Source organism: Sebastes fasciatus, chromosome 15 (assembly GCF_043250625.1).
Source record: "Sebastes fasciatus isolate fSebFas1 chromosome 15, fSebFas1.pri, whole genome shotgun sequence".
NCBI classification, from domain to species: domain Eukaryota; kingdom Metazoa; phylum Chordata; class Actinopteri; order Perciformes; family Sebastidae; genus Sebastes; species Sebastes fasciatus.
This window is the reverse complement of record NC_133809.1, coordinates 10,526,565-10,539,521: the sequence shown is the minus strand read 5'-3', so window position 1 is coordinate 10,539,521 and position 12,957 is coordinate 10,526,565. Positions and strand designations below refer to the sequence as shown.

The following is a 12,957-nucleotide window of genomic DNA, read 5'->3' as shown; positions in this document are numbered from 1 at the left end:
ATTTTGAGCAGATTATTTCCTGTGAATCATCAGAGACGAATTTTCCTGTTATTTTTAGGGACTTTTAATACAATTCTGTCATCATTCATACGTAATAAGCTTCTTTTTTTTGACAAATTCAGTGTTTTCTTCTCCCCGACACTTGGCCATTGTTCTATCAGCTCTTTGGTTGCAATAACTGCGTACTTTTCTAATGCAGGACGATGTTGTTTAGCAGAGAGGGAAGGCTCTGTGAATATAACTTGTGTTCAGGTCTTCACCGTGCCCTTATCCTGTTTATATATTAAATATATTAATCCAAACTTTTAAAATAACAATTTAATTTAGTGTTCTTTACAGAAATTAATTAAATCCTGAGATAGGCCAGCTGCATATTAAAAAAAAAAAAAAGTTGTTTTACACCCCTTAAAATCAAGAAGGCCTTGCGACCCCCACGAAGCTTTGGCGACCCCTAGTGGGGGACAGGACCCCATGTTGAGAACCGGTGGTTTAGTCTATGAGATGTCACAAAACAGTGAAAAATGGCCGATTCAAGTTCTGATAGCCCAAAGTGACGTCTTTAAATGTCTCGTTTTGTCCGACCCGTTACATAAAACAGAGAAAAGCAGGAAATCCTCACATCTGAGAAGCCCTTAATGTAACCACTTCAATGATTAATCGATTTTGTATCAAACAGATGTTTCCCTTTAATTTCATGTTTTTGGTTAAACAAACCGAAGAAGTTCTGGAAGCTGCTCTATGTCTGGTTAAATACAGAAGCTACAAATGTACAATAATCTTTAATCCAAAAAAATTATACATACAGAACATCTGAATCTTCACAGCTGCATAATGACAAGTCAAGCTGTTAGAACAGGTGTTTACTCGGTCTTCAGCCCAGGGTATTAACTTTCGACTAAATCCTTATCAGCCAGCTCCATGAGTTCACACAGCTTTGACATGATCAAGACAAACAGCTCCTACGCATCACAACTGAACAAAAATGAAAGCTTGCCAAGTGGTGTGTCCTGTAAATGAATCAGTATCAAAACTTTAACTGTTAAAGAAGAAATAAAACATAATATAGAACACTAATGATAATCTATAAATGAACATGATTAACTTTTCAAAATATGAACAAAATAAATCTCTGCAGCCCTTCAGATGTGAACTGTCTGACCCCACCGTTTGAACCTGAACTGATGTATTACAGCTCCATCAGCGCTTTGATGTCATCGATGCGAGACGTTTTCCTATCGGTGTTTGTGGAGCCAAAAGCCTTCTCCACCAGGTCCTGCTTCTGCCTCTGGATCTTCACCATGTTCTCCTCCACTGAACTTTTCACAATGAACTGCAGCAACAGACACACAAAATCAAAATATAGCTTTTAGACTAACATAATATATACATAATAAATCCATTTAGATCTGAAGAAATCACTTCAATCACCAGGCATTTAAACATTTGTCTACAGCACAAACACATACAGTTTGTCAGCCTTCACAGTGTAAAATGGACCTTCTAAGGAACATGAGACGCCTCGTCACAGACAAGAAATGCACCAAGCTTTACATAGACATACGGTTTAGTAATAATAATTTTAGTTTTCTGACCTTGGTGACGAAAACTTTCCTCGTCTGTCCCAGACGGTGGCAACGGTCGATGCATTGCTCCTCAGTAGCAGGATTCCACGCCTAAAACACACAGTTAAATGCAAGTCAAGATGCCGTTCAGAATTATTTTTTTCCTGAAAACACTTTACTCTAATTTTCCCATTTGTATCTCATCTGTAGGGTTTCTTGTGATCAATATAGCGAGTAGATGATGGCTTAAACAATAGCCATATATGGCATTTGCTTCTACTCTTCTTCCACGCTTCCCTTATTTTTAAATTGGTTTGTTTTTTTTTCCATAAAAGTGTATGAATTGTTGCCTTGGAAACAATCATAAAAACCGAAAAACACAGTAAACCTGCAGTGACAATGTACTGTATGTAGCCATGCAGTAAATCAGCTAACAAACTTTTGTGTGTGTCAAAATCCCTTCAGCGTGCACAGCCTGACACATAAAATAAGCTTTGGGTTGTACATGTGAATGTGTCTGGTTCCTGACCAAAATCAGTACTTACAGGGTCCATGAGGAAAACATGAGAGGCGGCGGTCAAGTTAAGCCCCACCCCTCCAGCTTTGAGCGACAGAAGCATGATGACAGGGCTGTCGGCCGCAGAGCTCTGAAACTCCTGGATGACCTGAGTCCTCTTCTTTTGGCTCATCGTGCCGTCCAAACGCACAAAACTGAAGCCATGCTCTCTGGTTTAGGAGGAAGGAGGGCAATAACACCAACAGACAAGTCATCAAATCACATAATGGACAATTCCATTACTTAAATCTAAAAATTCTCTACCCAAGAGCTGCTGATGCTCTGCTAACATTTATTATTTTCTCTTGTTTTTACCATTTACAAAAAGGAAAAACAACACCCTAAACTCCCACCACAGCTGTTGTAATAATTGAATTACACAAAAGAACTGTTTGAGTATACTTACGAGACCTCTTTACAGTTATGACCGAACAAACACAAACATTGACCTGTAGAAATCCTGAACCTCGACTGTGAATGTGTTTATTACCTGAGTGGACTCTCCAGTATGGTGAGGAAGCGAGTAAACTGAGAGACGACCAAACACTTAATGCTGCTGTCTTCACATCGCAGCCTGAGCAGGTTTCCCATCAGTGCCTGCACCTGTAGAGGCAAAAACAGACTTTAGAGGAGGAACAACACGGCTCTCACATGGCAGCATATAAGCCCATTCTCCATCACTGCCATGCTGCTGAAGAAGACTTTTTTGAGTGACTTCTGAGTAAATAATCAGGTAAAGAGTCACAAAAAACACCAGGATCAGAAGAGCTACTAAATGGGTAACAAGTTGAGACTTTTAAGTCCTTCAAATATACAATATATTGAAGGTAAGAGAAGACTAAAAGGATTTGTAGGCAACTTAAAGTCAAAGATGTTGCACAGCAAAAAGTGTTCTGCATTTGTTTAGTAGTCTACAGAGTGTTTTTATCATTTTTATCCCCCAGGTAATACTATAACCTCTAGAGCTGCAACGAATAATCAATAAGTTGTCAACTATTAAATTAATTGCCTACTATTTTGATAATCGAAATTCTCTGATTCCAGCTTCTTAAATGTGAATATTTTCTGGTTTCTTTACTCCTCTATGACAGTAAACTGAATATCTTTGAGTTGTGGACAAAACAAGACATTTGAGGACGTCAGCTTGGGCTTTGAGAAACACTGATCAACAGTTTTCACCATGTTCTGACATTTTATAAACCAAATAACTAGTCAATTAATCGAGAAAATAATCAACAGATTAATCGACAATAACAATAATTGTTAGTTGCAGCCCTAATAGTCTCGGTATGTGCAGTGTACCTTTGAGCTTTTCCTCCACCTATCAGGGTTTGTACTTTTCTCTTCCTCCATTTCCTCCTGTGGAAACTCCACCAGTTCATTGGTCTTGATCTCACTTCGACAGAGAGGACAGCGCGCGGTATCCTATGCACACACACACACACACACACACACACACACACACACACACACACACACACACACACACACACACACACACACACACACACACACACACACACACACACACACACACACACACACACACACACACACACACACACACACACACACACACACACACACACACACACAGAGAGCATAGAGAAAAGATGGTCAGATCTGTTCATGATAAGCAGCTAAATAATAACATCGATTTTTAAGTTGTTAAAATGACAATTCAATTACAAATCCCTGCTGTCTGCTGAGGGCAGCACATGTTACCTGCTCAGTGCTGATGACCTGGGCGATGCAGGGCCGGCAGTAAACGTGGGCGCAGTGTGTAATGACGGGCAGATGCACCGAATCCAGACAGACGGAGCACTCCTCGTCAGAGCCGCTGGCCAACACCAACCGCAGCTTCTCTATCAGACGCTCCCGCAGCTCAGCGGGTGTCGCCGCAGCACCTAAAGACAAAACTTTTGATCAATTTACATGTGAAAATGAACACAGAGGAAAGAAATCTTTCTGAAACATATATTAAAGGTTAGGGTTAACATCATGTCCTTTTTTATTCTGGGAAATTTTGGGTTTTACAATAACATGAAGGAGGAGTTTATATTCTAAGATTACACATATTACAGGTGTTGGATTGGGATTAGTTATTCACCTCACAGTCTTTATGCTCGTAAAACAGGGTCGGTAATATGTTTCCTTAATGTAAACTATTTACACGTTACACCAGCTGCAAGAAGTGAATAAGTACCGCAGTCATGTAGTGAAATTAAGGATTGAAAATGTAGACAGAGAGGGAAGCAGGTAACTGGAAAAAAAGTAATGACGAGTAAATATTTTCAGAGGCAGTGAATACTATTTTAAAACATGAAGATAAGAGAGTGAAGGGGTGAATAGCAGTAGAGTGTAGAAAAGAAGAGAAAGAAGGAAAAATAAAAGCATGAAAAGGTGTAAAGAATTGGGAGAAGGGCTTTTGCACAACAGGGATTTTTACTTGTCATAACAGGTGCAAAAGTGCAAGTGTAATCAAAAACAGTAACGAGGGCTCCTTAAGTGTCCCAGTAAACTATACCAGTCATGCACAATAGCAGAGCCCGGAACATCGTTAATGTTATTCACTACACCTGCTATGACACGTCTAAAGAGGCCTGGAATAAAAGTGATCCGTCCAAAAGGCTACAGATTAAAACCCTGACACTCAAGACAGGTGTTTCGTATTATTCAGTTTGATTAATCCTCTTCTCAGTCACTAGAAAATCTCCAGCAAGCCTGTTTGCATATCAACAGAAGCTATACTCCACATCGGTCAGTTATTAGTTATTAGTCTCATATCACACTGCAGGTCTCACCAAGGTCTGAGGATGTTTTTGCCAGCAGATCAGGGTGGCAGCAGTGCTGTCGAAGCCTCATCAGGATGGCCAACACATCAGCGTAATTCCTCAAGATTGTCCCTTCATTTACGTATCTACACACACAAACACAGTTCAGACAACTTAAAGACAATACACCAGTTTACAGTAAAAAGGTGGATGACATCCCTGAAACATCTAAAAGACATTTATCAACAGCTGTATGTGTTACAATACTTAAAGCTAGTTACAGCTACTTTGTATATATGTCTTTACAGCTTTACATTATGTTTTTACATTTCAACTGCACCCTTTGTATGTATATATAGAACTACAGATGTTTACATTCTAACTGCACCTTAGTTTATTCCTTTGTACATATTTACTCCTGTATTTATCTATTACTTTTATATAAAGCCAATGCAACTCAGCAACGTGCAATATCTTACTGTTTTTAAAAGTCAACCAAATACACATTTTCTATTTATATCTTTTCTTTTTTTACTAAACTTTATTTGTATTACTGTTTGATATGCTGTGTGTGTATACACCGTCAGGATTGCTATTTAATTTTGTTGTACTCTTTGCGATGACAATAATGGTACTCAATTCTATTCTGTCAACATGGCCTCATATACCTACTCTTTATTTGTTGCTGAATAGTTTTATCATGTTGATTTATTCAAACACAGACGTGTACATGCGGACACTGATGCGTACCTGCCGATGATGTTCCTTCCCTCATTGCGTGCCAGCTCGTACTCCTCTCTCTCGGACTGGCTCAGCTCGACCTGCTCCACACAGACTGTCTTCTCAGGAAGAGACACCAGGGGACGCCCATTCACCTCGGTGGTCTTGGTCCGCCGCAGGGTGATGCACTTCACCAGGGTCCGAAGGTTCCTGTGCACAGCATCAATTGGCTGAGTTTGTTCAAATCTGATTATCGATAGTATAATATGACAAATACTTGTCATATCAACAATAAATACTCCAACACTCAGGTTGCTACACTGGAGACTCAGCATTATAAAATGGCAAACTGGTATGATATAATCAATTATAGGAGAACTTTTGAATGTCAGTATGTCACAACTTAGATGCCTGATTCACTGGTTTCCCTCAGACTGACTGTATCACAGTAGATAGCGCCCTCTGGAGTCTTATTACTACATAGCAGCAGTGTGATATAATGTGTCTGTGAGCACTCACTGCAGGCCGGCCCTGTCTCCTTGAGTGGCTGGTCTTTGGATCACTCTGTTCCACCACTCTTTCACATCGAAGGGCTTCAGACGCAGGAAGGCCAGCAGCATCCACAGGTCCTTCACACTGTTCTGGATAGGAGTACCTGAAGAATGAACACACACACACACATAAACATTTGGTAACTGCCTTAATACTGAGGCTGTATCCGTGTGTTTTTGATACCGGTATGTCCTTCAAATAGTCAGGCAAAATGAGTACTCGTGGCGGACGCTATGGATAAAAGCACTTTTGTGATATTATCTCATTATGTTGACATATTATATATTATAATATTTACTAAATTATTCAAAACAACATGGAATCCCATGGAAGTATAAAAGTAAAAAAAAGTAAAAAAAGTAGAATCTTAACCATGGAGAGATGATGAAAATTAATAAATCATCACCCAGCCCAAGTATGTTTGTGTATTCATATGTTGGACTATCTGTGTGTGTTCGGGTGCTGGTATACCTGACAAAATCCAGCGCCGCTGAGCTTTTAGGTCGAGCACAGCCTTACTCATCTGTGCATTAGGGTTTCTCACGATGTGTCCTTCGTCCAGCACAACCCTCAGCCAATTGATCCCATGGAGGGGACTCTTATTCTGAAAGGGAAACAAGCACATTGTGTTTGTTAATAAAGGAGAAGCAAATTATCTCTCAAGTGAATATTGACATGAACACACAGTCCAGGTTCAGGACTTTAGAGGATTTTTCTTATGAATAAAAATCAATGCACCACCATATTAAGTGTGTCTGCCAGTGTGTCTCCTTTCTGTGTGAACACCGTGGCTCACCTTACATCCACAGATATACATGTGACCTGTCTACACTCACCCCAAAGTCGGCAGAGAGGACGTTGTAGGTCGTGATCACCACATCCTGGGAGGACAGGAAGGTCTTGCTCCTGTTGCGCTCGGAGCCGTAATACAGATAGACGTTTAGCTTCACGTTAGCACGCACATGCTGCTCAAACTGGTCCTGCACACACACAGAAGGACAGAGGAAGAAAACATGACGTGGTGACGTTGAGGACGGAAAGGTAGCATTGAATCTTTCACTTGCTCTTCAACGTGGCCCTGTGTTGTATATGCAGTTTGTCTGTTGTTGTTGTTGTTTTTTTACCAGGAGCAGCAAACAAGTTTCACCTATACTCATCACCAAGCTAATTAGCAGGACCACATAAATGAAATGACAGAAAGTGTCTTGGTGTGTATGGCTGTGTTCCTACCAGCCAGTTGCTGATCACAGAGAGCGGGCAAATGATGAGAGTCGTTCTAGCTGATAAGTCACCTGGACTTTCAGCGATGGAGGAGTCCACACCTGCACATACAAAAAAAGGTACACAAACATCTCCAACATCACCACAACTTTTCCTTTCCCTCACACTAAATAAATATAGTATATGAAACACAAAACATCAGGTAAAAACACACTGTTAGAACTCACTCAGTGTGGCCTTCTTGGCGGTTTTCTTCTTCTTTAAGCCTGTATCTGCTGCTGAGCCGCCCAGTGCTGCAGCAAAGTCCAGATCCTCCAGAAATGTCGGGGCATCTGCACATTAAACATACATATAATGATTTAGTTCATGGTGATTATGATGTTTGCAAAGCCAAATAACAACAGCTTTGAGTTATGCCACCCAAAACAAAATCACAAATTCACTGGTCTTTTCGAGAAGATTCCCCGTCAAGCTATGTCACACAGTGCCTTCAACATGCACATACATTTACATGAACATATTATAGTGCACAAATACAAAGAGTCTACTAGGGTTGTACCTTTACTGGGCTTTCGCTTGGTGGCTTTCGTCTTTCCTTTGCTGGTACCTGTAAGTGGAGAAGTCGGGTAAATGTACCGTATGTTGCCACAAAATCCATAGAAGACGACACAAGCACGCAATGTGAACAGACATATAAAAGTTAAAAGGTGGTATATACACATGGAGATGACAATCAATTCTTACTTTTATTGGAACTGTCCACTTCATCTGCCGAATCAACACAGATCACCTCCGCCTGAGGACTGACCCACACAGGAGCACATCAGATATAGTGACGTATAGACGGACTGAACGCATGGAAATATGTCCAGATGTATTTGCATTATTATCATTACACATTAATTAATTATGCAGTGATAATAAAAAAAAACACATCACTGACGATATAATACGAGCATGCCAAATTAAATTAAATCACACTTACAGGTCTGAGCATAGAGAAACAGCCGCGCCATCACTCACTCCTGCTCCATCGCCTGCACTGCTGCTTCCTGAAACAGAGACACATCATCTCTACCGTTAGTGAGGAAGACATGAACAGAAGAGAAGAAGAAAAAATAAATCAGCAAATCCGCATCACCAGCTAATTTATTGAAAAGTTGAGATTACCTCCCAGTTTGGAGGCCATTTTTGGTTTAGTTTTGGATTTGATAGGTGATGGCTGCTCCTCCTGTACATGTAAACAAACACGTTATGATGGTTGAACACAAGTCAAATCAGACTGACTGAAAAGAACACATTTATACATGGCTACACTTACACATTTCTCCACGGGCAGAGGCTTTCCTTTGTGAAAGTTGGTGAGAATCAGAGCGATGGTTGTCAGAGTTTTTCCCTGGAAAACACAAACAGGGGGTTTACTGTCGATTCGTATCTGTCTCTATTCTATCCAGTAACCAGCAACCGACCAAACATCTCATCATGAGTTATGAATTAACTTGCAATTCGCCAATAAACATATTCTCTTGAATGATAATGATATATAACAGTGCGTGTTTCTCACCAGTCCCATGTCATCTGCCAGTATTCCCCCACGAATTCTATCTGGTATTTCTTTGGCAGAGAAACACGTGAGGCTGTTGTAGTAGAGCTCGTCTCTCTTCTCCCAGAAGGGCGGCAGCGCAGATTTGTTTTCTCGAGCACACATCCAGGACAGCGCCTGCCTCTGGTGAAGCATGAGAGGAGTGCCCACAGACTGCGGAGAAAGAGAGCCGCGTGTTCACATTAAAGCTGCACTAAGACACTGACAACACACACAACGATTTCAAGGTGCAAGAGGGCGACAACTCAGAGGTGAGACGCAGTTTGTCCAAAAACTGCAGCAAGAAGGAGAAGATAGAGAGGATGAAGGAATACATTCAGGTCCAAGAGATGCGTGGTTTGATGACATCATATCACAGACATTTAGCTGGTTTCGTTTTTATCCACAGTGATCTACAATGTGTTCAATATTAGAATACATTTTTCTAAATCAGCAACATTACGAATGACCAGTTGCACATACTGTAGTCTAAGCTTAAGGGCTCAACTAATAACAGATTTTTGGGCACTGCTTTCCATTTAGTGGACATAAAGAAATAAGACAAAATATAAGACAACATCATCTTAATATCAATCATAATATAAGACAAAAGGCTAACCACTAACAGATACAAAAAATGCAGACAGATAAACAGATCAAATACGGACCTCGGCTGCTTGTTTCTCTCCGTCTTCACTCTCCATCAAGCCGTCAAAAAGGTTGTCAAATGCATTCTTCAGCTGAAAGAAAAAAAGGAATTACAACTGCTGACATAAACCCTATTAAAGTCTGTTTCACGATGTTTAGAAATTACAGAAATTGTATAGTCGTTCAACATAATTTAATAACAAAACATTTAAATAATGATTTCTCTAAGCACTAAAAAGTCCTAACAATAATGAATTTCGCAAGCCTTATTTAACTAATAATGCTATGTTAATGTTCAGACATTTAGTTTCAACCATACATTGTGATCAGATATGGAATACTCTGAGTGCTTATAAATACAGTATACCACTGATACCCCATTACTTGCTTTATATTAAATATCCAAAACATGTGAGCTTCCTAGACATGTGCTGCTGCTTCAGTGTAACAACGTCAACGTTACACGATTTGATTTATTTAGTTTGAATATGATGGTTGAGTAACAAAAAACATGACATGGTAAATCAGAATCTACTGTCAGAAACTGAGAGGAAAGTAAAAGGACGTTGCTCTACAATTTTCCTCGGCAGACCAAAACAAATGTAAAGCTTAAATTTGTGTCTCTATAATGACAAATATGGCATTAAATGTCAGAGAATCATCATGCTATACTGGTTTATATTACATTGACTAAATTAGGGTAAAATAAAGTAGATTACCTCCTCTGCAGTTAGTGGGATGGTCAAACCTTTTTTAGATGTACGACCACCTTGATTATTGGATGAGTTCTGATTTGCACCTGAAATCACACACACACACAAAAAAACAGTAAGATTAATGACGATACCTGAAAACTGATATTTTGAATGCAACAATGCAGGCTACGTGTGAGAGGTTTTCCATCAGGAGGCAAGTGAGATTGGATGGTCAAGAATGTTTGTACCTGTTGCTTTGCTTACTCCTGTGTTCAGTTTATATCCGCGACGTGCCATGCTTTCAATCACAGCATTTTTGCTCTCTTCTTTCCCCCAGAAGGACAGCATCACTGGCATGGTGAACGAGTTTTTCGTCCCCGAGTGTACCACCCTGACACAGCAACGAGACAACGACATACACACAAACACAAAATCACACTGTCATCACGGTGGACCTGAGCTCATAATTCCTCTTAAAACCGCAGAACAAAAAAACTGATTTACTGAAAAGGGGCGTATGCAAATGTAGCCGACTAGGCTGCTGCAGAAGTAAAGAAGATATCGGCCGATTAATCGACCGCTACTGTTTTTTTCCTGCTCCAAACTATCATTATTAAAAATCCGCTATCGGTCAACCTCTAATTCTGACAGAAGGGAATGACACACAGGCCAATAACAATATACTCACCCCTCTACTTTAGCCAAATTGTTGTCCATGACGTGGGTCATAGCTGCTGCCAGCTCTTTCTTGATGTGACCCACTTGGTTGCCATAAATGTTGGCGACCATCACTGCATTGCGGTCGTATGGATTCTGGGGCTGTCGCACTAATCCAACCATTTCCCCTTGATTCACCTGTAAAGAGAGTAAAAAACACATAGGATTTTAAGGTTTCTCAACCTATATGTCACAGCTGTGGTTTATCTCCTTGGTGAATCAGTGCACTACTAGAGGAATTAAAGGTGATTGATCCTCACCACCCCTGTATAATGTCTGAGGCCGACCACAGTGCCCTGCAGGTGGCCAAACAGCACGCTGCCATCTGCGTCCGGCTCCTCGGATGCCGCAGCTCTGATGGCCTGGGAGATGGTCTCTGCACTGGTGTCATTGCGGTCTGTGAAGAGGTCCACCTCACTGTGCCTGTCCCAACCGAACCTCCACCTGCGGGAAAACATGACACCTGGAGAGCACACACAGATACACATACAGAAAGACATCCACAAAACAGACAACAAGAAGGAAATAAGTTAAGAGAAGCGAGATCATTCAGCAGGATTTAGCAAAACTAGTCCATGCATTTATCTTCAGCTGACTTGACTACTGTAACGGTGTCTTTACTGGTCTTCCTAAAAAAATCAATCAGACAGCTGCAGCTGATTCAGAACCTGCTGCTTGAGTCCTCAAGACCAAGGAAGTGGATCATATCAGTCCAGTTCTCAGGTCTCTACACTGGCTCCCTGTCTCTAGGAGAATTGATTTAAAAATACTCCTGCTGGTTTACAAAGCACCTAAATGGTTTAGGGCCAAAATACATTTCTGATCTTCTGCTATGTTATGAACCATCCAGGTCATCTGGATCAGGTCTGCTTAGTGTCCCTCAGAGTCAGAACTAAACATGCAGAAGCAGTGTTCAGTTTTTATGCACAAAATATTACGAAGAAGCTCCCAGAAACCTGCAGGACCAACTCCAACTCTGAGTTCTCTGAGGCTCTGCTGCCTTTTATTAAACCACATAATGATCTTATACTGCACTACAGCTTTTACTCTTGTGTGTTATATTCTATTTTAGCTTCTATCCTATAGATTTTATTTTTATTTTCTAATATTTCATGTTTTTATAACTGTTTTAATTATGTCTTAATGTTCTTGAATGTTTATGTAAAGCACTTTGAATTGCCCTGTTGCTGAAATGTGCTATACTAATAAAGCTGCCTTGCCTTGACAACACGACCCATAAATGTGTGCTGTGGGTGCACACAGGATGAAGCTACAGGTTGTATCGTAACTACAAGAAGAGTTGAACCAGGTACAAACTTATGAACCAACAGTAGACACACATGTTTATCTAGCTATATGCAGGAGAGTAGCACATGTCTACACGTGTCTAATCCATTTATCTCCCAACAGGCTTTATAATGAGCTATTAACTGTTAATCAGTCACAGCTGTGGTCCACTCGTTGCTTCATTACATACAGTAGCTTAACCGACAACATAAACCTGGTTAACACACTGTTTGCTCTGTATAATAACACTGTTTACAAGCTAACGTTAGCTAAATGTCCATTATTACGTCTGATATATATAAATAACTACCAACAGTAAGTGCTTGATTTATCTGTAATTAAAAATGTCATACTGTTTTATCTCTCCTCGGCGACTGTTGACTGTTCAGAGGTGGTTGTTTGCTGGTTGTTTTGTCGTTTATGAAGCGTTGTTGTTGTTGTTGTTGTTTCAGATGTTTCTGCTGCTTTCTGATTTTAGTCAAGCGAGCAGCCGTTAGTAGAGAACTTCCGGTAGTAGGTTCCCTTCAAAATAAAATCTTATTTTGTGACATTTTGTGTAATGATGCAACAACTACAATTTGAATTATGAATAAATGGACTAAATTACACCGTAATTCTAAATAATGGGAAAAATAAATAAATA

General features: G+C 40.2%; 1 protein-coding gene across 1 annotated transcript; it reads right to left on the bottom strand.

Moving 5' to 3' along the window:
- Positions 1-763: 763 nt before the first annotated feature.
- Positions 764-12,826, bottom strand: hltf (helicase-like transcription factor). The gene is made up of 25 exons (XM_074661504.1): positions 12,668-12,826; positions 11,288-11,490; positions 10,999-11,165; positions 10,559-10,701; positions 10,335-10,414; positions 9,636-9,707; positions 8,950-9,141; positions 8,707-8,781; positions 8,556-8,616; positions 8,371-8,437; positions 8,130-8,188; positions 7,945-7,992; positions 7,613-7,717; positions 7,395-7,486; positions 7,001-7,144; positions 6,636-6,768; positions 6,132-6,267; positions 5,643-5,822; positions 4,923-5,038; positions 3,844-4,025; positions 3,421-3,543; positions 2,609-2,721; positions 2,108-2,288; positions 1,593-1,673; positions 764-1,330 (listed from the first exon to the last, which is right to left on the bottom strand). Exons 2-25 carry the CDS (start codon positions 11,483-11,485, stop codon positions 1,187-1,189), a joined length of 2,892 nt encoding a protein of 963 aa, XP_074517605.1. The 5' UTR covers positions 11,486-11,490; positions 12,668-12,826; the 3' UTR covers positions 764-1,186.
- Between the last annotated feature and the right edge of the window lie 131 nt (positions 12,827-12,957).

What these genes read in the sequence shown, in the direction of transcription:
- hltf (XM_074661504.1), bottom strand. Translation starts at nt 11,485, where the DNA reads ATGTTTTCCCGCAGGTGGAGGTTCGGTTGGGACAGGCACAGTGAGGTG. An exon ending in AATTTGGCTAAAGTAGAGGG is followed by an intron (nt 10,702 to 10,998) that starts GTGAGTATATTG and finishes TTGCTGTGTCAG; the next exon opens with GGTGGTACACTCGGGGACGA. An exon ending in GCGGCGCTGGATTTTGTCAG is followed by an intron (nt 6,268 to 6,635) that starts GTATACCAGCAC and finishes TTCATTCTTCAG; the next exon opens with GTACTCCTATCCAGAACAGT.